The 26737-nt window shown below is 40.2% G+C and overlaps 1 protein-coding gene across 1 annotated transcript; it reads right to left on the reverse strand.

Moving 5' to 3' along the window:
- Nucleotides 1-318: 318 nt before the first annotated feature.
- On the reverse strand, nucleotides 319-24956 carry LOC130690125 (thyrotropin-releasing hormone receptor-like). The gene is made up of 4 exons (XM_057513108.2): nucleotides 24336-24956; nucleotides 6412-6592; nucleotides 1550-1900; nucleotides 319-816 (listed from the first exon to the last, which is right to left on the reverse strand). The coding sequence occupies exons 1-4, from the start codon at nucleotides 24886-24888 to the stop codon at nucleotides 408-410; spliced, it is 1494 nt and encodes a 497-aa protein (XP_057369091.1). The 5' UTR covers nucleotides 24889-24956; the 3' UTR covers nucleotides 319-407.
- Nucleotides 24957-26737: the final 1781 nt, after the last annotated feature.

Genomic DNA, 26737 nt, shown 5'->3' on the forward strand with positions numbered 1-26737 from the left:
TGATGAGCAAAGTATCGGTTATGTCCGTCAGCACGCGGCCATTTTACAAATATACACGTACATATATTATATATAAATATATATACTGGGTGAATTATACAATACAACGAAAATCGATATCCCGAAAAATTGATTGTTCGTCAAGCGAAAGAGGACGACTCAAAAACGAATAGCCACCAGGCAGTATAGGTAAAAATATGTAGTTGTCAATATCCTTACATGTAATGCGTGTATATATAATGTATGTTATGTCAAAATAAAACACGCATCATATGTTTTTTGTACCAAATCAAATCAACGAAAGAAAAACTTGAAAAAAAAAAACCAAAACAATTATGTATTTAGGTTGTCAATGTGAGAGCCCAATTGTCTGCATATCAACGGCAGATAAAATGGGGATTGATAGTTCAGGTAGGCTGTTGACTGGACAGACGATAATGAAGAGGTCGGTGCAGCGACAGTGTGCCGTGATGGGCTAGCGAAGCGTTGGCTTGCGCAACTGCGTTCGACGACGACGCTGTTGTGCTGGTCGTGTTCGTGTTGGTCATGGACGAACTGGTGACGGTGCCCTGACGGGCGAAGCCCTTCAAGCCGAACAGTCGCAAGAAGCCGTTGCGGAACTTGGACGACATCAGGTTGTACAAGATCGGATTGATAGCCGAATTCAGGTAAACCATGACGCGACAGAAATTGACGAGCATGTAAAATATTTCGGGACTAATGCCTTCCGATTCCTGGAACAGCGACAGCAGCCGATAGGGCAGCAGGCAAACAAAAAAGCTGACTACCACAGCGCCCAACATCGCCACCACTTGCCTGAACAAAATAATAAAAAATTAAGATGCGTATCAAATGTTTAGTTGTCAACCGATTTTTATTTAGTGGAAAACTATAATTGATAGTTTCATTTCTCAGAAGAGAAATGTTTATCCTTTTTTTAAAACTGTCTTTTGAAAATGGACTGTATTAAAGCTTGTTACTAAACTACATGGTGATTCGCTGCTGGTTATATTATGGCTGCAAAGCGGTCTGATTGGTCACCAGTGCAAAAAGGATAAAAATCTTTTATTTTTGTCTCATTAAGTTCTGGTATATTGAGGCCCATACATTTAAAGATGACTTCCTTTTTGCGTTGACTGGAAATAGCGAGGCAAACCAATCGGCTGAGAATTGGATCGACGCCAATTTCTCCGGGAATGGATACTATAGCTTTCAAGAACTAATCGGCCTACCGTGCACATTTCATGGCGAAATTATCTCTTCGTTGATAGAATGGTTTTCGCGTATTTCAAACGGAAATGAGCGAAAGAGCTTCCCCTGAATCTGAGATGACATTGAGTGGCTTTTCTCATTTTCTTTTCTTTTTTACGTCATTCTCATTTGACCTCGAAGGTCTTCGCCAATCTTTTAAAATGGCTATCAAATTCTAGCACTAGATGGCGTCAGCGAACTTTTTATTGGAAATAAATAAATTAAGCTGAGCTTTCATTCTAAAATACCGAGACGCATTAACAGAAACCTGATTTAAAAAAAATAAAAGAGCTATCACCTGCGTGCTCGATTGGAGTTTTGATGGCGCTGGATTCGATTCCTCCTCCTCGGTTGTCGACTGCCGCTGCCACCGCCCAGCGCGTGGTTCTCTCCCGCCACAATTGCTGTCGCGGCCAACGCGGCCGACGATACTCCGGCCGACGATGGGTTGCTGATGCGCGCCGGTTCTCGGATCAGATGTTGGGCGATAAGCGCATAAAGGACGAGAAGAATGATGCAAGGAATGAGGAAAAAGAGCATGAACGATGCCATGTAATAGAACTTGGTCCAATAGTCTTCCACCGATGGCCCGCACGATGGCTCCGGGTCGTCTAGCACGAAGCCATAGTTTGTCAGGCCGATGATTGGACTGTCGAGACAAACGGAACAAAGAAAATGTGAGAAAACGAAAAAGGGAAGAAAAAAAAAGAAAAATACTTGAGTTATGTCGAGCCTTTGGGCTCATATATATACATAGGCGGATAATCAGATCAACACGGACCATAAGTCCATACTCTTTTATATAGAAACGCCCATCTATTGTAATATCGGCACTAAACACAAATATAGGGACTACAGTCCTCTTTAGTTGTAAATTGTATAAATAGCCCACGTCTTTCATTTTTTTCCCCACTAATATAGCGCCGCTTTATATTTAGCCCGGATAATATGGCTGTAACTCGTGGCTGGCCGCTGTCACTCAAACCAATACTATAGTGATGTAACAAAGGCTCACCGTATATTAAGGCCCGTCCCTTACACAGACTGAAGATTAAGTAAATATAAGAAAGGTTTTCTTTTCTTCTCTAATCTCTTAAATCCTGACTGATTGCAGGCGATTTCGGATTGCCCGAATCCGCCTTTCTTTCGCACACACTGGTCCCCCCTCAGCGGACAATGTCTCATCAATATTTAGAGGGCCGCACACGCAGTTCTATCGTACAAAAAGAATGTAAGCACATTACCTTTGTACAACATCTCGTTATTCGAAAAAAACTCATAAAATATTATTAACGCGACTGCTATAAGCCACATCGATTTACATGCATTAATATCATAACAGGACAACTTCTCATGCGTATATATTCAAACTATTTCAGCGTATGATGTTCCCTTTTGAGGCTATTACAATTGTGAAATGAACCCAAGTTGGACCACATACCAAGAAACGTTGTAGCCTGTTTCAAAAGCAGAGATTGTGTTACGTTCAACAAAACATGGTTGTTAGCGTTGGCTTCAACGGAACAAATGGATGATCCCAAGAATAAGGCGACGATTCTATTACGACACACGACAATGGCCGCACATAGGCATAGGTTATTGAGGACTTAAGGAGCAGGGCTGTGCCTTTCTTGATCGGCTTATGACAGTAGAAATTTTTGAGTGAGAGCTTATTATAATGAATGTCACACTTAAAAACGAAAGATTAAAACTGCACAGTTGCGGTCTTTAAAAGCGATTCCTAAGACGGTGCTGCATAGTCAAAATAAAACTATAGCTATGCAAAAAACGCATTTTTTAGTGCGCTGCAGCAGCTAAGAACCGTGTATCAAAACACATAAATACCAAGTCGTAAAACTGGTCAGCACGCACAAAGCTATCGGAGAGCGTACAGCAGTCTATTCAAATTCGCCGTACAATTGTGCAACATTATGCCGAAATTCGAGGCAATGATGAAAAGTGCTTTGATGTATAAATTCTTGATAACCCGTGAGCTGTAGATCATATTCGTTTGCCTTCAGAAAAAAAAAAAAGACTTTTGAATCCTGACAAGGTCTTACAATTCGTTCTACTATGTACAGCCCCCCTCTTGATATATGTTTATAAAAGAATGCAGTTTTTGACAACTCTCCTATGTCGTTCCGGGTATATTTCATATGACTTTATGGGCAATTGAACATCAAGTAAAATGATGCCCTACGTGCTTCGTGGTCGTCTTTTTCTTTATTGATACCCTATATTTCATGTAAAAACATTTGGTTTGTTTTGTATATAGAATGGCACTATCGGTATGAGATCGGTTGATCTCTTTGTCGTTCCATTTCGATTCATTTCAAAGAAAACAGGATGTGGAGTTAGGGATAACAAAACACAAGCTGCGTATAATCGAATGGTGTACAACCGACAATATGTCCCGAAGGCAACTACTTGCTTGGCATGTGCGCATCACGATCCTCTGCTCATCTAAATGCGAGGCGTGTGAGTGACTCACACAACCTGTCAAAGCAACGAGACGGATAGATATTTGCCTTTGGTGTACACGGATACGTGTAAGTCACGCCACCATGTTATTGGCTTTTTCTTTTTCGAGGTAAAAGAAAGAAGCACCGCGGCTAAAAAAGTAACGTCGCAGTTTGTCGGAACGCGACCAACCGGCTAAAGAACAACACAGCGCGTCCGAGAAGTTTATGATGAGTTTTGAGTTGTTTTTCTCTTTCCCACCTCTTTTTTTTTTTTTTTTTTTTTTTTACTATCGATGCAGCGTAGAAGTCAGCGTCTACTAGCTTTATATTACATAGAGTATATAACCGTCCCTATTTTCTTTATTCTTTCTGCCCCGGATCCTCTCTTCCTTCCGGTTTCTCACGCAGAGGATATTGAATCATGCAGCGGGCGACAACGACACATTAGCGGGTGACCCTCATATCGATTTCACGGCACGTCAGCACAGCAACTTCAACCTATTAAGGTTGTACGTTTAATACAGAAAATGACGCTGCGTTTGGGCCTGCATCCTATGCCCATGGGCAGTCGACACAAGCATCGTTGATCGACGATAGTTTGACCTATCAGCCATTGGGCCAATAGCTGTCGATAACGCGCTGCATCTAACCTTATTTCATCGGCAATTATCGTACAAAAAAATTGCGATATTCAACCGGCAATACTGCCGACACGTGCAAATGATAACCCAATACGTCACTGAGTTTTACGAACGCAAGTGCCTTATTGTAGGGCCGTTAAGAAACGCCGTTACACTGGGTGACAGCTGCCTCGAAATCGCTTCATATTTACGTGACTGCCTATTAAAAAAGCCAAAAACGTCAATGTTTGATGGGTGTCGCCGACTATATGGCACCACCAGATCCATATCAACTGTGGGCCTTTACGGATGGCGAACAACGTTGGGCACGCACGTTGTGTGTTTCGAACCTGATGTACACGAACAATACATATACTTCCAACTTATGTAGACTACTCCGTCTATGTCGTAGCTGAAAATCATTTTAACTGTCATTTTTTGTTGTTGTTGTGCCTATTGAAATTTGTTTTTTTCTTTCTCCGTCGTGATCTTATGCAGCAAGAGCTCGTATTGGGAAAATAATAACCGAGAACGCTATATACGAAGCGCCTGTCACGTTTAAATATATTTACAGCAATAAAAATGCACGTAAAAAAAGAAAAAAAAAACAATTTCCATTGTAAGCAGATTGTACGGTATGGTGTTCGGGACGCCTAGGAGGTACATTCACTTGTACATATACAACAACAAAAAACGGGCGTGAAGGCATAAAAATGAAAAGTGGGGCGTCGGAGTCTATCCTATAAGAAACTATAGTGAGATACTGAGAACTGTAAAGGAGATGGGCGCTCTCGGTATGACGTCATCGACGACCCCATCAAATCACGACGAGATCGCGCACCCCTATGTCCGTTTGAGAATATACATCCATCACGACGCGATCTACAGTGCGCTTAACAGCTATAAATAACAAGAGGGGGCAATATTAATCCCGTCTGAAAGACAAAGTCAGCGCATTGTGCTCGCCATATGTAGGGTACGACGCAAAAAAAAAAAAAAAATAAATAATAATAAAAATGGCTGCTGTACAAATTATGTGGACTGGACTGAAAATAGCCGATGTCAATTTCCGTGCCAAACACTTTCCTCTTTTTTTTTTTCATGTTCGGCGGTTGTTTCTTTTATTCATTTTTTTTTTCAAAGCATTTCTCGCCTCTCTTCATTTTTGCCCATAGCTTTTTTGGCAATGCCCTTTCGCCGTCTCTATACGAGTTTTGCAATGCAAATTTCGCCGCGCAGTCAACGTGGCGAAGAGGCTCTCAAGACACGACTGTAAATACCGCGTATAGATAGTTTGCTTTCGTGTAACAAATATTACGTATCGACTAGTTGAGAGGAGTCCCACCTGGCTACCCAGACACGGTCGTTATTCACTCGCACCACACACGAAGCAGACGCACACACACGCGCACACACCCATCATCTGGAATTTCTCGACCCACACCGTCTCGTCTTTAGACCAACAACGTCTTGCACGTTAGCTATATTTACGGAGAAGAGAAAAAACAAAACAGAAAAATCGGTGAATGAAAAAATAAAAATGGACGCCCTTGATGAATGTTGAAAAATTCGACGCCTCCCTAAAGAAAAAAAAAAAAAAGATGCGACGCGCATCCGTACATTTATCCTTTTACGGTGAATACTGTTTTATTTAACAAAACACGGCCCCCATTTTTCTTACCCCCGCATCTATCAATCTATTATTATCTATCGCTCGGCAGCACGTAGGCGCTACGCGGCCCTTTTCTTTCTTTGTGTGTGAATGAAACGAATGGTTCGTGAATGATCCGCCATCAAAGAAGAAATCGTGTTATTAAATCATTGTAAAACACCGTGGCGCCAATGATGAAATGGACCCCTCCAACGCGGATTTGAATCATTTCAATAAGAGATTGGCGTACCGTTTGACGTGTGTTGTGAATACACTTTGTATAAGCACATCCGAGCTTTGTCATTACGTACAACGGTAATGTTGTGCGCGTGAGTAACTATTGAATATATTTGTCTAATAGGTTCTTTCTGTGTGTGTGTGTGTGTGTGTGTGTGTAATGTTGCGGTGAGGAGAAGGTGATATGTACCTGGTGAGAAGGCCGGCGCATAGCCAAGTGAATAGGGAAATGGCCATAGCACGGCTTTTGGTGCATACGTAGCCGGCTCTCAACGGTTGACAGATGGCGTAATAGCGTTCAAAACTGATGGCCAGGATGGTCAGCACTGAGGTGTGCGGAGCAATCAATTCCACAAAAGTCACCACCAAACCTGCACGTCAACGAAATAAAAACAAAAGCAACAAATTACGAACACGATCTTTTATACGAGTACCGTCGAAGCTTATTAGTAGGAAGAAAGAAAAGGCCACACGTTGACCGCAAAAAAACAAAAAAAAAAAAAAAAAAAACCCCAATCGGCAAAAAAACAAAAAGAAAAACAAGTTATATCGCTTGCTTGGCTATAGGATACTGTGATACGTATCCATTAGCAGAAGGTCAACGCGCAATTTAATGCGCCATTTAGTTAAAGGGCAAATTTCATGTGCCTTTCGCCCTTCTCTGGGTGTTATACCTAATGAACTTCTGCCTTGATTTTCATTCGCCTTTCATGCCCCATAGCGTCAGACACGATTTACACATTGCGCAATTGTATATGGGAACAAAGACCGTAGGTCAGGACGAGTGAATCGACGGCTGGATTGACCGAGTTCGTTTGAAAAGAGGACAATCCGGCCATAGAAGACCTTATTCAATACATCCGCCGCGTTCAATGACATTCATCCTGATTATTACTCAATGTGGTTGAGAGGGTAAGAAAATAAAAAAAATAATAACGTGGGTGCGGGTTTGCGTTAAGATAAACCACGTCCTCATCTGCGGTCATCGCGGACGTCCCATTTCGGAGGGAACGTTTGAACGGGGTTTCCGCCTTTTTGCCATCTTTGAAAAACTCGGCTGAGTTGCTGCGCTCCCTTTTATTATTTTTTTTAACAGCGATCCTCTATTACGAAGGCAACAGCAATTGGCACTCAAAGTCTATCAACGACGACGTCTAATGCCGCCAGATGTACGGTACTTCAATAACGAGAAAAAAAAAAAACAACTATAGGCGCCATCCCGTTTCATTGGCCCCTCTTTCTCGTCGGCTACGACGAATGGCATTGAAATAAATTACGAAAAATTCCACATCGCTCACGAATTCAATTTGAAAAAAAAAAAAAAAAAAAAATCCAACAACATTTGATTTTTTTAGGTGTTATTTTGCGTCAAAAAACATAATGAAGTGGTCGGCGAGAAAAACGGTCTGTTGGATTATTGCCTCATCATCTTACATTCACGGCGTCCTAAAGCTGAAACGCCGATGAAAACGAAAAAAAGACTTGCTGTTATTTTTATTTTCGTTGGCTGTCAAGACAGAAAAAGAAATGAAATTGAAACGCTCGGCGAGTCGAAATCAATTTCATCAGAACAGCTAAAATAAAAAGGTTATACAACTTGAGCTCACGCTGTTCACGGCCACAAAAAGGAAAAATTCAAGTCGGTCAGGATAAAACAATGAACCCGTTCTTCATTTTTTTTTTTTGTTTTCCGCGTCCGTGCCATACATTAATACGTGCCTTACGTAATCCTGCATCTATTTTTCTCGTGCCCAGTATTCATTTTTTTTTGTTTTATAAAAGCTATTCCCCGCTGATGTTTGTCGACATCCTTATCTCCATCATTTTTCGACGGGCCGTTGTCTCCGTTGTTTTACAGTCTGCCAACAAGTTGTTTAACGATCTCCTATATACTTTCTAGCTCAGTCATTGAGCGCGTCGTTGGCCTAGACAATGCGCATTCTCTGGCTTAGTGCATACATATCAGCGTACATATTCGTATCAACATAATCATAGATCCGTAGACAAACATCGCCCATATAGTAGGACACACACGCAAAATAATAATAAATAAAAATAAAGGCGGAGAAGAGCCGCGTCTATTTATATGCAAATTTATGAGCTTGCTGATATTAGCCGAGCTGACGACAAATATTTCGAGAAAAGAGAGACAGCGCAAGTTAGTCTCCCTTTTCGTGACAGTGTGTCTCCGTCTGCACAAACTACGAAAATACACTCACCAGCTCATCCCTTCCTTCGGTCGCCCACCCTATCTGACGACACTCCCGTATTTAGATCTACTGTATACGTATGGAAGAAAAAAAAAAAATAAAAACGATGCATATTTATTAGCTTTGCCGTTCGACGGCTAGACATTTGGCATGTAGGTAATCCCGCAGCTAGACGCGAAAAGATTCTGCGGCCAGCGGGGGGGGGGGGGCCATTTCGGGACTGTTGCGAGGCCGTTGACGTCGACTAATGACTCTGTCCATTTTTGCTTTTTTCGCCCCCCCCCCTCATCTCTTTAGATCTTGACAGCCGAGTCTATACACATGTGCTGTTGTGTAGGGTGGTACACTGTAACGACATGCAGAAATGGGTGGTATAGCCCGCGCTAGGGGTTTGGCGTGGACGAACGATTGGCAAACGATGTCAACGATGCCAAAGATGCAACCGATGCCAACAAACCAAGAAGAACTTTTTCTTTTGATTCGATTTCAGTTTTTTTTTTTTTTGCTAACGAAAAATCCTGCCCCCCTGTTGTTGATGGATTAATGCGGTCGTTGCGTCTTTTGCCCCGTCACCGTAAACGCTAATGGCCCTTGCCTTTCCTTTTTCCGTGCACTCGCATACAACGACTGAAGGCCGACAGTTTGATAGCCGAGGCTACTGGATAAAAAAAAAAAAAAAGTGGCTCTAAAAACAAAGCTTTAAACATATCCTTTATAACACAGATAGGTATAAATGGAGATGAATAAAAACAAAAGATGGGGAACTGTCGTGCCACTTCTACTGTTCTTCTAAAATTAAATAAAACGGAGAGAATAAAAAACCGATCTGTTCCAAGACAAACGGCTTGTACAGCTGCGCTCTTGACGTATTGTTTGCCAAGGTTTGGGGTCCCGGATCGAAAGTCGGTGGTTATATTAAACAAATAGAGCAAGAGCACACGAGGCGCAATTCCTTATATCGTGTTTTTGTGTTCTTCGCCTCCGACAATTCTCCATGACTTCATCTCCACGGCGAAAAGAAACACACAAAGTCGATGGCAACCAGCCGAAGCTCAACTATCAACAGCCACTTGAAATGAAACTGGAAACCCCTCGAACGAATAAGCTCATAAAAAAAACGAAATGTGCGGATATGATGTCTTAATATGGTTGATAAATCAAGTTTCGCAAGACACTCTCCTTGAAATGTGTTTTATTATTTTTTTTTTTTTTTGGTTTGTTTTAAAATAAAATTTCTTTAGATGTTTTCGCAGCCGTTTTTCAAATTGTTACTTGTCGTTAGGGGTAGAAAAAAATAAACAAATAATAACTCTCCGACAAGGAGGAATTCGAAATTTCAAAAGAAACGGTAGCTCAGCAAATGATTGCGCATGCCAAAGTGAACTGAAGGCAGCTTAGGAAAATTGGGGTTAATTAGTAGGCGACCTACTTTGAACGATGACTAATACATTTTCAATAACAATGAAAAGAAGCTTCCCCGAACTGCCAATTAGTGTAAAAAACATATGCAAATTTTCCCTGGGGGGCTTTGAAAAATGAGACAAAAGTATGCTTATATTTAATCACGTCCCATCATTTCAACATCCCTTCGTATACAACGTACATTTATAGTCCTTCTTTGCGGCACGTAAAGACAACTTCATCAGTTAAATTGAAACACGAAATTCCATTACGTTTTTAGCGATTGTCTTTATTGACGCATCTACTAAACAAATCCAAACCAATCACGTGATCTATTTTAAAGTATTCGACAACTTGTTACAGATGTATACGGCATCATATCTCGCGTAATTAAGAGCCCTTCATCATCCTCCCGTTTTCATACCGAAGATTGTAAACTATATACGCTTTAACAGACAGCCTAATAGCTATATATATTTTGCATCAACCAAAGTAAACTGGGCAAAGTAAAGCCGAAAAAAAAGTTGTTCGATGACATTTGAAAGTTATAAGTAACAGGCGTCGCGGCGCTTCTGGACCAAAATGCTGAAAGAGTCTGTTAAAGTTGGCGAAAGGAAACGCACGGTATTATACCCCCATCAGATCAGATAACTTTTGAAAAAAAAAAAAAAAAAAAAAAAAATGTATACTAACTTTTAACACCGGTATATGCAACTGGAATATGTAATATTTTTTTTTTTTTGCCTATCGGAGGGTGTGGTAAATAAGATTTTACTTATCAAATTTTAGGGGGGAAAAAAAGTTTCTTGCAGTCCATGCACAACCCGTTAATTGTTTCAAAGTTGGACCTATTTTTTATTACGTCGCTGACGGCAATGAAGTGCTGATGCATAATGAGGTGGTACGTGATGACGTCAATGTTTCAGAGAGTCAAACATTTCAAAGTCGTCCACATCTCGATTTTCAACTGAGCGAAAGAATTTCAGTTCTTTTTTTCTCCCCATAAACAACAGATTTGTCTCATTCTCAAGCAGTTCTCCAATTTTTAAACAACGTCGACAGCAACGAAAACACGACCAAACTTTGAATCGGAAATGCTAATCTCCTTGGCAGTTGGCGCTGATGATTGATGCACGAAAAGCCCCAAATGAAAAGGTCAACACCCCGAATTGGGACGTTCAAGATCGTCTTCCACCAAAACAATTTCAGCTCAAGGTTTTGTCTTCAATATACAAAATGATCACGTACACGTCGACATTGTGTGACCTTTCATTTTGCCTTCCTTACTATTCTATGCCTCTTCGTCTCGCTGACGACGATGCTAAGCTCGTTTAACAACGCATCAGCAGACGTCCTCAAAAGTGGATTCCCCACTCTACAAAGTTTTCTTTTTCTTTTTTCTCCATCCTTAATATCCAACCCCTAATAATAAATCTTTTCAACCCACTTAACGGAAGAGAAAAACAAAACAAAGAACTTTTAGCGATGACAACCGGACCCATTTTTGTCCATCGATCCTTGAAATTCGATGCTTTGTTATTACGCTGCTTGCCTCTGAACCCGCATGTAACATTGACATAACAATCTGCTTCCCCGTATTAGACCAAATCAAAGGTCGTGTCAAATCCCTCATCACATCAGAAAAAATAAAATAAAACAAAAAAAAAATGTGTTGCAAATCTTTCCACTGCCCTTTCAAATCTCGCGTGTAAACACACACACACACGCAAAAGCAAACGTGTGAGTTTATTTTATTTTTTTGAGCTTTGCCTCATGGTTTGGCCCTTCGTTTTTTTTTTTTTTTTCCCGCCCCCGGTTTCTAGATTGCATTGGCTGTTGTCAGTATAGAATAAAACCTATAGATCCTATTTCATCTCCCCGCGGGATCGATCAGCGTCGTCCGTGCTGTATCCCATCCGAAACGATATTGACAAGGAAAGCCGAACCGATTCGGCTTTTTGCTTCACCCCCTCATCTTCTTTATATAGAAACGAAAATGTGTACACGTATGGAGTGCGTGACTGCGTGACTGCTCGATAGTTTTATTTCGTCAGCCGGGCTTACAGTTTTTTTTTTTCGCCCGCTGCCAGACATATTGATACACAGACACTATACACACTAGATTGGAATTGGGTCTCATCACTTTTGTTTCCTATCTTCATTCAACCAACGTTCGTTCTACCCCCGTCTCTTGTTAAACGCATCTTCCATGTGTGTAGGGTCTTCCTTAGGAAATCCAAAAAAAACTGCAACTTGTCTTCTTGAATCTAGATATGACATCCATATAATCATCTTTAGTTGGCCTTTCAAAAGTATTTAATCAAAAGCGAGTGCGTCGTGTTATTATTTGTTTGAGAGAGAGAGATGCGCCCTACTTTCTCTTTTGGCGCATCGCGGGGTATATATTCTATTGTCATAGATTGCCTGTACGAGTTAAACAGATTGTCCCGCTTCTTGCTGAGCTCCTATAAGTTCTCTATAGAACAAACTTGAAGACGCGTTCTATTTAATTTATTTTTTCTAGTCGATTAAGCTGAAGATTAAAAATTGATGTGTGTGTGTGTGTTTCTTTGTTTTTTTTTTTTACCTGCGTCCATCATTCGTACGGTATTCTATACATCCGTTAGCCATGGCCGTTAAACGCGTATCGTAAATACTAAACGTCGAATGAAAGATTCATTTTTTGATCGGATTAAATGCGATGTCTCGCAGCATTCATTAGCCGTTGAATGATAACGTTGGCACTATCGTATAAAAAAAAAAAATAGAAGCCGAAACGTTACGTAGAAAAGCTCGGCAGTTCAACAGCAATTTACTCACGCACGGATGCCTGGCCGGCGTTTGAATTAAAAAGGGAATCAGTTCGATGGAAAGAAAAAAAAATGACATGTTCATCACTTCCGTTTTTCAGCTGGGGCATTCAGCATTAACACGCATGAAAGAAAAGGTAATTCCTAACGCGCTTTGTCTTCTATTCCGACAGACTATTAAACAACAGGAGGAGTCCATATTTTCACGAACTAAACTCAATCGAAAAAGGGGCATTTTGTTGTCGCAACATCACAACGTTTCATGCCTCGTCTTTCTTAGTCTTTCCACGGGCTTTGCTGTTCCACCTCTGCGTTTATTGCGATGCGCTTCGATCGCGTGAAACGAAGCGAAGACGCCGCACGTCGTCACCCGCTTCACGTGAACTATATAACAAACACACGAGGCAACGTCAAGTGAGGCATCACTAGTCAACGGCACGTTTTGTTTGTAAAATATCAAAATGTGCGCTTGTTTTTTATGGGAGGTAGGTGACGAGACGTGTCGTTGAATGAGTTAAGGTAGCCTACTTTTATTTTGAAAGTGCGTTATTTGTTTGTTTTTGAAATTAACAGCTTGAGAAGGGATCGATGTCTGTTACCTATCAAAAGACGTTTACGTTCTATTTTTATTTGCATAAACAGTGTCAAGTGTACACACAGACACAAAATGGGATTCGCCCTTATGCTGTTGGCTGTCGGTGATTTCCACAAATTCGGTTGTGATTCACTGAATGAAAGAAGGTCAAAGAGTGTATTCAATATGTACCTTGCCAGCTATCTATAAATAAAAAGCGTAAATGTTGCACGTATTTATAGATTTATAGTATCGACACGGGCAAGCTTGCTGCGTGTACACACAGCGTATGGGGACGAGGAAGATGGGGAGGGGAGCAGGGTGCGGGAAAACTAAGTGTCACGGTTGGTCAGTTGCCGAGAGCTTTCTTATCCGTGCAGCGCAGGCTGAGGCGGCACGGCACGCGCCGTTTCTCACACTCTATCAAACACGCACACCCATACTGCGCTTCCTTTCTCTTCTCATACCATTGGCCCGACTGCCTCGCTGTCGGTACAATAAAGGCCGAACCATGTATCGCTTTAAGAAAACAAAACAACAACTTTTGAAAAAGATAAAAAACAAAAAAAAATCGAATGTTTGTGTTTTCTTCTATAGGAAAGAATAAATGGAATTTTTATGCTTTCTTTCATCAAGATACTTTAAGAACAGGATCTTGCTTATCTCTTTGTTTGTTTTTTTTTCCCATTCTTTTCCTATCGTGAATGAATGCCAGGAAACCATATATTTCATTTCTATCTTCCCTCTTTTTTTTTTTTGTGCTCTCTATTCGATTTGGACGACTCCGGCATGTGTTCCCGCGTTTAGGCCGCGTTTGTGCAATTGAATATATTGAAATTGTTATGCATCAGACGAATATCCACTAGACACGTTGAACTAAAAAAAAAAAAAAAAAAAAAACGAATTGGTTATATTTCTTTTGTGTGTGTGTGTGTGTGTCGTTTTCAGTGTGTTGCCGCGATAGAGAATAGAAAAATTCAATTTTGATGACCGTGTCCATTTGTTTTATATCTAGGAGTACGAGGACAATCGAGTCAATCTGCTCAATAAAAAAAAAAAAAAAAAAACGGAGAGAGAGAGTGACACAAAAAAAAAAAAAAAAAAAGAAGACGTAGATTTTGCTATTGATGGTGCACTCATCTCCTTTGGTTAGTCCGACATCTTCGCCGTCTACACAAGAGGAAAAAAAAAAAGGGATGGCTGGTTTTATTTGAAAAAAAAAAAAAAAAAAGAATAAGAAGATAAAGAATCTGCGTGGGCTGTGGGAAGAGTTCGACTCTAGTCAGTCTAGACGAGACATCGGGAAGCGGACTGTGTCCCTCCAAGCATCTATAGACGATATAGGCCTTTTTTGCTGTGCGCATTCTATACAAGCCAAAAAGATAAATCTAGCGAGTGCAAATCCCCAAAAATGGTTCGCTATGTGGCTAGTCGGCCATCGACACGCTTGATGATTCGTGAACGACGGCCCGTCATATCAATGTCGGAATGAATCAAATGCCATCCTCATTGATACGAAAAAAAAAAATAATAATAATAAAATAAAATAAACAAATATTTGTCCCTTTATTTTTCTCTTTTACCCGTCACTCCAAGTTTTATTTATTTATTTATTTTTTTTTTTGTAGTGCCCTATTTTCGTATTCCTCGAATTGCCTGATTCCAAAGAGGGAAGATCGACTTGGCTTTCATGCAGGAATTTTCTAAATCTGAAATGGGTCGACGTAGAGTTTTTGCGATTTGTGCAACAACAACAACAAAAAAAAAGAACAACAAACGGGAGAAAATATTCAAATGTTAAAGAGTCGAAGAACAAAAAAGGTGGCGACCCCCCTGCCAATTAGCAGTTGTAAACACAGAACCCGAGAAAAACACGATCCCGAGTCAACGGCCATTTCATTTCTCTTGTTTTTCTACACCCAACACTTTTTTTTTTGGTTTCGATATATTTCGCCATATATGGCCCGAACTTTGCTTTGTTGTCAAAACAAAACATTGGTCCGTGAAAAAAAAAAAAAAAAAGGAAAAAAAAAAACACGAGAGGGCGTCGCTTCAGGGCCGACGGACGAGTTAATTATAGCTTACTCATTTTCAGGTGATAAAAACGAAACGATTCCTATGCTAATCGCAACTTGAATCAACTCAACTTTTATTTTTTTTTTTTTTTTTTGGAGCGGAATTTTATTGATTCACTCCCTTCCCATTATTATTATTTTCAAAAAAAAAAAAAAAAAAAAATAATAAAATAAAATATTACCAGCAACATTATTTCTATCTCCGCGTGTCGCTGCCAACACCAAAACCTTTCGCCCGGAGTCATTTTTCCGTGCCGAACGAGTGCTCCGGCGAAGGCTGCGAAAAAAAAAAAAAAAAGCAGCCCATTGATATTCATATATCCGCTCGTAAAAAAAGATAGGGAAAAGAAAAGAAAGAAAATGCTGTTAAAGTGGGATCTTTTTTGCGATTCGCTCTTTTCTCTTTCAGTCTCTTTCTTTTTTTTTCCTGTTTCTAAAATTTATTTTTTTCTTTTATTTTGAAAAATTCGAATGCAAGAGCCGTCTCTTCTCGAGTATTTTATTCAAATCAAGTGGATTCGGCAAGGATAAAAATAACAAAGCAAAAAAAAAAAAAAAAAAAAAGAAAAAGAAAAAGAAAGAAATACGCAGCGATGCCAGGAGCTCGAGTTTCTAAATGCAGAATAAAAAAATGTTCTTTGATAAACTCGGCAATTTTCGATCGAATGGTTTCTTGCCGCCGTTAAGAATGCAATCCGTCGTTACGTCCAACTCACGTTTGATTTCTCCAACAACGACATCAAAACAAGGAAATTGAATCGAGAAGAAAACTGAGTTGCGTTTTGTATTCACTTTGATTTCAATCATTTTCTATTTTTTTTGTTTTGTTTTGTTTTTTGGCGTCAGAAATGTACGCGAAGCGAACTCATCAGCCAGGAGTATTTTGCAAAACGAAAAGGCGTCCAAGTTTGGGAGTTATCGAGGTCGTATAGTTCGCGAAAAAAAAAAAAAAAAAGGGTCATGCAAAGTAGAGCCAGCCAAAATAAGCTTTGCAGTTATTGTCTGTGGGAAAAAGAAAAGGTTAGCGGGATAAAAAAAAAAAAAAAAAAAAAGGAAATTTCGGGAATCACGTTCGCTATCCTTTTTCGTATTTCCATTGTACATAATGTCCTTGTTTTTATTTTGCTGTTTGTCTTTTTTTTTTTTTTTTTTTTCAAGGATTAAGTGCGCTCATCACTCTGGCGGGTAAGAGCGTTCAAGAATCAAATAAAAAGGTAATAGCGCGATTTTCGGTTTGCCAACGTTTGCTTGCCGTTCTTTTTGAATTCCGGCGTCTCACATCCTTGCTTGGCCTTTTCTAATGATTGTTTTCATCTTGTTAAAAAAAAAAAAAAAAAAAAAGAAGAAGAAACAAAACCCCGGCAAGCTCCTGCGTAAGTCATGTCGAAATTTCAGCGTCGACGCCGTTTCTCTTATTCATGGCCGTCCGAAACGCTGAAGGTATTACATAAACTGTCGCGTAACGTAAGCGAAACGCTTGATAGTTATCGCTGCCTTTTGGAACGTTTCACCATCGCAGGAATTGCAAACGTTGCATTTTTTTTTTTTTTTTAGCAAATAAAACTAAAGAATAAGAAACAATAGAAAGAAAAGGAAGAAATGAGACGAGCGTCATGGCCAGCGCATCGATGCTGCTGCGCGACCGTCAACATCATTTCTTTTAACAATCTGAAAAACCTTTTTGCATTCGGTCGCATTCCGAGGAAAGACGACTTGATTAGCTGCGATGCAAATGAACTTCATTCCTTGCAACAGTTCGCGGTTCCAGAAACATAATCAACAAATAAAAGAAAAGGAGAAAAAAACTGGCCAAAAAAGGACGTTGTTCTTATTTATTCATCTCCAATTTCCCTAATCCTTTTAATATGCATAACAATATACTGTTCATAATCCATCAATTTACATTCAATCGCTCTATTCTCCCCCCTTTTTTTTTATATATATATATTTTCCTCTCCGACCGTTTAAGGTCAAGACTTCAAAAGAGTTTAACACAACGGCAAAACGCTGCGCATATCTTTCGAAATCCGTCAATGTGCGTGTATTCCTGGATAGTTGGGCTCGCATTTCGCCTGTGCGGCCACTCTCTCGCCTTTATTATTGACTGTTGCAATACCCAATGTGGAAAGAATGAGATCCATTCACCATTGACAAGCCGGTAGAACCAGTCCCGATATTCATTCCCAAATCGTTTCTATTTTTTTTTTTTTTTTTTTTTTTCATTTTTGTTTGTTGTTCTTTTTCCCCTCGTATTGAATACACACACTGTGATGGCGAAGAAAGGTTGATTTCTTTTTTTTTTTTTTTTTTTTCCTTATGTAGGGCATGACAGTTGGAATGTAAGCGGATCCATTCCTCTGTTGTACACGTCTCCATAAACTGGCATTCCCTTCAGGTTGTCACGAGCTATATTTCTGCCATAATCATTTTTTGTTTTGACTGGGTATTATCATTTATTATTATTATTTTTAAAAAAGAAAAAAGCGCAGAAAAACAAACTAAAGAAAAGGAATTTGTACGCCGAGATCGCCATTTCCCCCCCCACCGTTGCAAGACCCGGATGACCGACAATTAGCCAATTAGACTGCGTGCCGTTTGAGGCAAGTGACCAAGCGACTATCGCTATACAATCGGGTGCAATTTGCGAGTGCTATATCTTCTTACAATGGATATACCTCATGCACTAGACGTATTCAGCTTTTACGACGTCTCAGCTACGCTCTCACGTGGCTATGAATCATCCAAAATATTTAAGCTAAAGTTCTTTCTTTTTACACAAAGAAAAAAAAAAAAAAATCAAACAATTACGGCTTCGAAGAAGACAGCATCGATTCTAGATGGTTGATGTAGAATAATCCATATCCTAATGACAAAGAACATCAAATGCTTTGTTCCACAATGTGGCTCAACTTGATTTTTTTTTTTTTTTTTATTCTATAAACAATTTTCTTTCGTTATTTACTGGCCGTAGTTAGCGGACGTGTATAGAGCTTGAGAATATAAAGATCTCCACGATCGAGGCCAAACCTGAACGTCCCGTTTTTTTATCTATTGAAAAATTGTTTGATGACCATATAGCGGATGCTGACAGTGCAAGTTTTGATTTTCAACAAAAGAAGTTTCATCTGATCGATCTTGACAATCAAAGAAAGAAAAACAAATACGCCAGAGAACAATCGAAATTTCAAAATAAAAACAACGCAACTATGCAAATGTGTTGGAAGTTTTCACTTCGACACACAGCAAAGGTGTCGTAGAACGGGTGCAACAGTTTTCCTTTTTTTTTTTTTTTCCATCCATTTGTCTGTGTCTGTTTCTTGTAAAACACTCAACACCACGACTGACAGTGCGCAAACGCACTGTCAGTGCGCACTTGTTCAAACCCTAAAGTGGTTCACCACGTCGACCTTTTGGGGATATCAAATCAGGGCTGTGTTATGCAATGAAGGGCAGGCCAACATTGCCGAGCTGAGACGTACATTTTGTAGCCATTTGCCTGCCTTGCTTGCGAACGTTTAGAAGAGACCAGTCAAACGATTTAGTTCATTCTTTTGTGATTGATAAAACGAGAATAACAAAGAATCGGATGAAGTTGGGATAAATGTGGGGCGTATTCAGGGAAAAATACATTCAATAGTTGACAAGGGAATGTCGAGCATTGGCGCCAGTCATAATCAAATGGAATTGACAACTGGCATTCTTGCGATTAGCATCAGAAAAAAAAAAAAAATAAAAATACAACATACACAATCAGGAAAGTTTGACGGATGTCTGAATATCAGAGAAATGCATCGCTTCGAAAATTGAGGTCACAAAACGTTTTTATTCACAATTTTTTATTTTTTATTTTTTTTTTTGCTTCTTAAGTGGAATTGTTTTTTTGTTTTTTTCTGCAACTGATACGCATTTTTCCCTGTACGTTAATTTATACAATCCCGCGAGCTGATTACAGTCAGCTGGCGCGTAGTAGGTACAAAACGATGGCATGCAAAGTGAACTAGAACGCGCTGTGTACACTTGTGGTATGCAATCGCGCACACTGAGCAAACATTCGCGTAGAACCAAACGAAATCGTTTCGTTGGGCCAACAAGTTGATTGCCTTCGACGACTGAAGCCATCGTCTCTCTGCATAGCCATAATCTTCCGTCGGCAATGGATTGCGACGCAATTGAAAAATTAATTCATCTTGTTTGATTGGGAATGCGCTTGCATTTATCTGCTGTCACAGGCAAGAGCTTTGCCAACGATGACGCAATTGACGCACTTTACATACACTGAAAAAGAGAGGATGACAGAAGACCTTCATTCGCTATTCGACAAGCAAACCTTTTTCCTTTTTATTTTTTCTACCCGATTCGATTACTGTGAAATCGTCCTTGCAAGGACGTTGTCCTTTCAATCGCAACATGTAAAAATCAATATCATGGCGACATGATAACTTTTACATGTTTCGAATGCGAAAAACGTGGCCTTTCTGAGTCATCCCCCCCAACCGAAGCAAAAAAATAAATAAATAAATAAAAGACAACGTTTTCCATAATCAAAACGGGCGTCCGTCTTTTTTCCGTCTTTCCACTGTGTTTCCTTATGTTCTCTTCGGCAAAAGCATTACGCCACGTCTGCGATTAGAGGCAAACAGCGGCGATGGCCTTTTTGTTTTCGCTCATTTGTTTTCACCGTTCGTATCTCGTTCCGTTTCTCTCCTTTTCTACGCGCATACAAAAACGTACAGTAAAAGGGCAACGCACTTGACTCATAGCGATGACGTTGGAAACGCGCGATACGGAGAGAGCGCAATCACGGCGCTTCCTGTTCGGCGTCGGCCGAACTCGACGGATGTGCTCTCTCGCGAAGCCTTAATTTTCGGGTCACATTTTGTACGGGCAGCGCTTGACATTTTTCCAACGCAATTCAAAGTACGTACGCTTTAAAAAAAAAAAAAATGCGTAATCTATGTACTGTTACGCGACTATTTGTTTAGCTCCTTAATATTTTTTTTTTTTTTTTGGAAATTTAAGTTGAGTTTTTTTTTTTTTCTGACTGCCATTCAAGCGGATGTGTGGTCCGTGACGCCGCTATTTCTACCACACAGACCAAAAACGATGTCGGCACATCACCGCATGCCTTTCATTTATAATTTCTTATCTTTCTATGACTTCACTTCCTCCTCTTGCTAGATCCTAACGCAAGAGCTTTGCAACGCAGACAGAAAAAAAAAAAAAAAAAAAAAATGATATTAGAAAGTCACAAGTTCTTATTTCCAGCCTCAGAAAATGAAACAAAATAACGTACGTATATCGAAATAAAACAAAAAAAAAAAAAAAAAAAAAATAGATGAGGAAAGAAAAAAGACGCAATCATCCAACGGCTGGCCGGTCACAAGAACCCGACTTTTTTTTTTTTTTTTTTTGTCGTTCAGTAATAACCGCATTCTTGAGTTTTATCCGAACCTTCGAGTCACCGTTGTATCCTTGAACGATTCTTATTGAAATGCCAGTTACCCAAGGATTTATATACATACGTATATTATGTCGTGCGACATTTAATGTATATATATATAACATATTTGCCCTGTGAAAAAAAAAAAAAAAAATATATGAAAGACCGTCGGTCAAATGTTATTATCCGACGTGTCAAAAAAAAAAAATTGGGCAAAACTTCGCGTTCAAGGCGAATAGCGAAATTCATCGTTTTCGTATAACCACACACAACTGCATTTTTATTTTGCCCTCCCACCATGGCCGATTGTTGCACAGCTAAACGATAACAAAGTGAGGAAAGCTTTTAAAGAGAAACTTTGTGGCAAACTTTTTATTGCGCAGTGCCATCTCCATATTTTTACGGAGTCTTACCGTAAGAGACACAGTCGCGTTAAGTGGCAGGTGGAGGGGTTGACACCGCGTAACCAAAAATTTGACATCCATTTTTTTTTTTTTTCATATTTTAAGCGATGAATCATAAAGGATTAAGAAACTATGAAAACAAAACAAGGTTATGACGTAAGGAAAATAAATGTTTCGTCATTAGAATGTTTTCCCTACCGACAAACCGAGACCACTTTACAACATGTGAAATATGCAAATAACTGCGTAGCTAAACAATTGCATCACTTCAAACCCCTCCCCCCCCCCCCCCCCAAAAAAAAAAAATGAATGAAAACAACCTTTTTTGTTTTTATCTTCAGTTGACTGCAATAAAAGTCGCGATTGTCCTTCGGCTGAGATTTTCTTAAAGCTACGCTAAGTTTATGTTTTCAGAATGTATACTTTTAACGCTTTAATGTAGTCATTTTTTATGACACAAAAAAAAAAATGCATTTTTAATGATCGTCGGTATGCCACCAACGTTGGGGACTTGTGCAGGATTCGTCATTTCGTTGCATTCCCTCCGCTTCCCCAACATAAAGACTATTAAACTTAACTATTAACGAGGAAGAATTTAACATTCGCAGCTTTAAGGAACGTTTAACAAAAGAAAAAAAAAAGTTTCCCCGCATAATTTCGAATTGAAATTTGCTCATCCGCGTAAAACTAATAACTCTGTTGAATGTGAATCGCTTCATTAGTTCAATACATCGTTAAGTTCTATACAAAGCAAGGCGAGCAGAAATAAATATTTATTGACATTCCCAGCCGAAATAATTTGCCACTCCCCTTCCACTCCCTGGTTTCTCTACTCAAAAACAAGTAGGAGATCAGCGTTGACGGCAATTTCAATCGCATTTGAATCCACCGGTTGAATTCGCTTTTCTATTATGGAACATCAAGAGGAAAACGTAGACCCTCTGCGCACACCTCTCCATGGAAATAATTGCCATCCGCTGAAAAGGGAGATGTGATTAAATTAGTAATAACGGACAAAAAACAAAGGCCCAGTGTGCATACGACACCAGTCCAAATGGAACTCGTCGCAACTGGACCGGCTCTTTTCTCTGACTGTCGCCAGCATTCCAGTCTTCGGTCCACGCCTACGAAGGGCTTTGTCCGGTAATTGTCATCGCAAAAGCTCTGTACCCAAACGCGAAGTGAATCGTTTCTTTTTTTTTTTTTTTTTTTTTTTTTCATTTGTTTCTATTGCAAAGAATCCTTGCCTGTACACACAGGGAATCAAACAAAAAGGCTGAAACGGATTTCCGCGGATTGTCGAAACTGGGCCGCCCATGAGATGACATGTGTAGTGAACGTTAGAAACAAAACTACGGCAGCGAATGGAAAAGAGACAACGTGATTTGGACTCATCGAGGCTTCTTCTTTTATTTTTATTTTTTTTTTTTTGTCCTATGATCCACGGCCGTACAAGAGAGGGAACAAAAAAAAAAAAAAAAAAAAAAAAAAGACAAGTTGAGCTTTTTCTCCATCACTCTTCCTATTAACGTCCTCTACGCCCTTCCCTTTCGTTTCAGTTGTAGGTTGTTCTTCAATCTCCCTGACCTCCCCCGACTCAGCGCTTCTTCTTGACAGTGTCATCATCTAAATTGTCATTACGTATCGTCGATGTTGCCGTAGAGCATCGGCTTCATATAGACACAGCACTACACTGTTACTCCAATCCAAAATGAACACACACACACACACACGCACATACAAAAGGCGAGGACATTCTTTGTTAGTTCTGACGTCATTTCTGAGTCACATTAGATTTTATTTACAATTTCAAGTGAAGAAAAAAAAAAAAAAAAAAGAAGGTTCCAAATCTTTTTTTTTTTTTTTTTCTAGACGGTCAACCTTCACGAACCAGCGTGAAAAGAAATGCTCGCGATTTCGATCGACAATTCTTAAACGTGTTGGTGACAGTGTCCAGGTCGAAAGCTGTTTACTGTTGTTTTTTTGTTTGTTTGTTGTTTTTTTTTTTCATAAAAGAAACGCCTGCACATTGACAGGTCGACCCCAATTGAGTTGGTGATGGATGACTTATTAGAAACGACAGCCATTTGACTCACTCCGTCCATTTTTGCGCTCTGTGTTTTTCTTTTCTTTTCTTTTTTTTTTTTTTTTTTTTTTTTTCACCGGGCTATTTATTTGTTTGTCACTTTCTTTGTTTTGATTTGGGATATCCTTGTTGTTGTTTATCGTCGGCCATCATTCTGTCTTCTTCTTTCAACCCTTTTTTTTTTTATTTACATTGTATTCAAATGAGACACGATGAGCTGAGTGCGCCCCGCGTTTTCGCTTCCGCTTTAAAACGTCAAGCGCGTTGAGGGTTGCGATGGAAATGAAGGGCGTTTGCGTTTTGACGTCACGATCCCAGTTTTTTGCTTATTATTAATGTAATAAAAAGAAGCAGCCAGAGTTGGGAAGAAAATAATAAAAAAAAAAAAACGGAATGACATCTTCGATCGACGCCGCTGAACAATTGCAGTTTGAAACGCGCGGCGCTGTCATTCAACCATCAGCTGAGTTTCCCATTACACGAAACTCGATTGGCTGAATGCAAAAAAAAAAAAAAAAAAAAAGCCATACATATTTGAAAGTTTTTTTTTTTTCGTTTTTGGCCCTTTCGTATTTTTTTTTTTTTTTCGCTAATCTACTTGCGGTGTGTGTAATCGAACGAGATTTTTCAAAAGGTCGCAAACAAACAAGAACGAAAACAGATTTCAAGGCCCTGCGAACACGGTTTCGTGTACATACATCCCCAAACGAGGCGTCTATACTATCGACCACACGAAAAAAAAAAAAAGATGTTGAAATCACGAAAGCAAAAAAAAGAACACACCATGACGATTGAAAAACGAGAAATGCCCTTACGGAATAATCCAAACGAAGCAAAAGTATACTGCGCAATATGAAAAAGAGAACGGGATGGAATAAGGCCAGTGGCTGATACAGGCCAATTTCGATCTATACAAACAGCGCAAAACGATGCTGAACTTTACAACGCATCAATTGCAGCCTAAACATTATTGACACAGTCCCACATTTTCTACCGTGCCTGCGCAAACTGTGAGTGCTCGGCGTGAAGAGCATCTGAAAAGCAACGCACTGCAAAGGGTTCACCGTCGTAGTAGTACGAAAGATTGAAACTATTACTCGATAGCGAGACTTACACATGGTTTCTCCAAGGTACCAGACACCAGGAGTGGAATGAAGTTCGACGAAACCGGTCGGCAGGCAGATGAGGATGACTAGCAGGTCGGCAAGAGCCAGATTGACCAGAAAGATATTGGTCGAATTGCGAAGATCTTTGCTGTGGGCGATGACGATGGGGACGAGGACGTTGCCGGTGATGCCGACCAAAAGGATAATACTCATGATGCAAATCGTAGCGATGTAGGTCGGCGTCGAACCGCCGAGTTCGCCTTCCATACCGCCCAGCGATGGACCGATGCTGGACAACAGGTCGATTCCGTCCGAATCGATCATTGCGATCGTGCTCGATCCGCTGTTCGAGTCGTCCAGGTTATCACCGACTGGACCGGCTCCCGACATCAGCCCACCTCTGGCCACGTCGTCCACAATGGAGCCACTACTGATCGTCGTGAACCAGAAAAGATGGCCCATTCCGCTGCCGCTGATGCCGTCCACATCTTCGCCCCAGGACACAGTTGAGGGAGTCAAATGCGCTCCATAGCCGCTGCTCCCGTTCGTCACTTGCTCCATTAGCCAACTCGTCTCTTTTTTTTTTTTTTTTTTTTTTTTTAAGTTTTTCTTTTTTTTTTTTTTTTTTTTTGCACTGATGAGTGCTGCTATTCTTTTTCTTTTTCACGTGATGCTAATTTTTTTTTTTTGCTACCTACACGGGCCGCTATTCCAACTTGAATGTACTGGCCCGTGGGCAATAGGCAAATGAGCCACCGTACACCGATCAAAGTATCCAGTCAAATGTCTTGAGTCTTTCTGTTCGTTGAACTTTTTCACGTGCACAATTCAAAGCACAAGAGAATTTTATGAAACAGGCACAGAAAAAAAAAAAAAAAAAAAAAATCAAATCGCATCCCGTCAATCCACAGGATCAGCTCAGCCACCAAAACACTTCCGGCTAAATAGGCAGACAAATGGCGAAGCGAAAGAAGAACATTTATACGTTTTTAATTTGGAACGTCGGGCGAAGTGTAGGCAGTCAAGTAAGGCGCATGATTTCCATTGAGTTTCATGTAACCCTGACGAGGTGCCTATCCGTGTGATCAATCGGACTCTCTTGATTGGCAAACAAAGATGTCACAAGGCCGACGAGTGCCATCACCAAAAAAAAAAAAAACCACTTTGATTAGCCGCTATAGAGAAGAAAGGCAAAGGCCTAGCTGCAGTGACCCTCACTCAATTGTCCCGCACGTTTGCGACGGCATTCAGCCGAAAGAAACGCCCAACTGAGGCACGATGAAGAGCATCACTAAGAAGAAAAAAAAAACACGTCGTTTCTTTTTTGCTATTTAAATGATGACGGCGCACTGATAAAAGAAAAAAAAACTCGAGGGCGACGCACTCGCCCACGTTTATACGCTCACGGTAAAGAAAGAAAAAAAAAATGAACAACAAAAGACAACACACACACACACACAGAGAAAAAGAAAAAAAAAAAAGCCTTATAGGCTTCACGATTCGAATGATGATTATCTGACGCCGATAAATACGCCAGTTGAAAAAAAAAAAAGAAAGAAAGAAAGAAAGAAAAAATAAAACGATGTACGGGACGGGAGCCGGGGACGGTAACGGGATGGTGATGTCAGTGGGGAGAGAGAGGGGTGGTGTCGGTTCGGGATGAGGCCTTGTCGCACAGTGGATCTGCGAACGACTGAGTGCCGCATAGGATGGAGACTTCTTTCTTAAACTATACGAGAGAGAGAGAGAGAGAAGCGAGATGGGTTCGTGCAGGAGCAGAATTGTGGGAGTGTGTGTGGGGGGGGGGGGGAGAGAGAGAACGGGAGTTGGGGCGGTGAGGAGATTGAGAAAAAAAAAAAAGAATAGGGAACGAGACGGGTTAAATTGCAGTGCGTTAAAACTCTGTAGTTGAGTTTTGGGATGGTGCGGGGTGTGTCTTTGTGGGTATATCAAATCGAAATGGCACTCGCATCCGCCACAAGAGCAGACGGCACACACACACACACACACACACAAAATGTACGGGTCTTCTCACTCAACACCGAGATTTACAACTGGCGAAGATGAGTCTACGTCATTTTGTTTTTATTGTTTTGTTTCTTTTTTTTTTTTTTTTTTTTTTTTTTGGAGTAATTCCGCTTCTTGTTGTTTCTTATGTAGTGGCACTTTTTTTTTGTTTTCTTTTTTGGCGCTTGCTCCGACATCACCGGCAACACAGTGAACCAAACAGGCAAGTACACTCTGAGAGGCTGGACAGAGTGTGCGGTGTGCCATGGAGATTGTGTCTTTTTTTTTTTTTTTTCTTTTGCATTATTTTTTCTTTCCTCTACCAGTGACGCAAGGTAGTCACGTGAGTTCGACCCCTCCCACATTTCTATTATTTTTTTTTTTTTTTTTGTTCTTTCTCTTT

The sequence above is a fragment of the Daphnia carinata genome, chromosome 6, assembly GCF_022539665.2.
Source record: "Daphnia carinata strain CSIRO-1 chromosome 6, CSIRO_AGI_Dcar_HiC_V3, whole genome shotgun sequence".
Lineage (NCBI taxonomy): Eukaryota > Metazoa > Arthropoda > Branchiopoda > Diplostraca > Daphniidae > Daphnia > Daphnia carinata.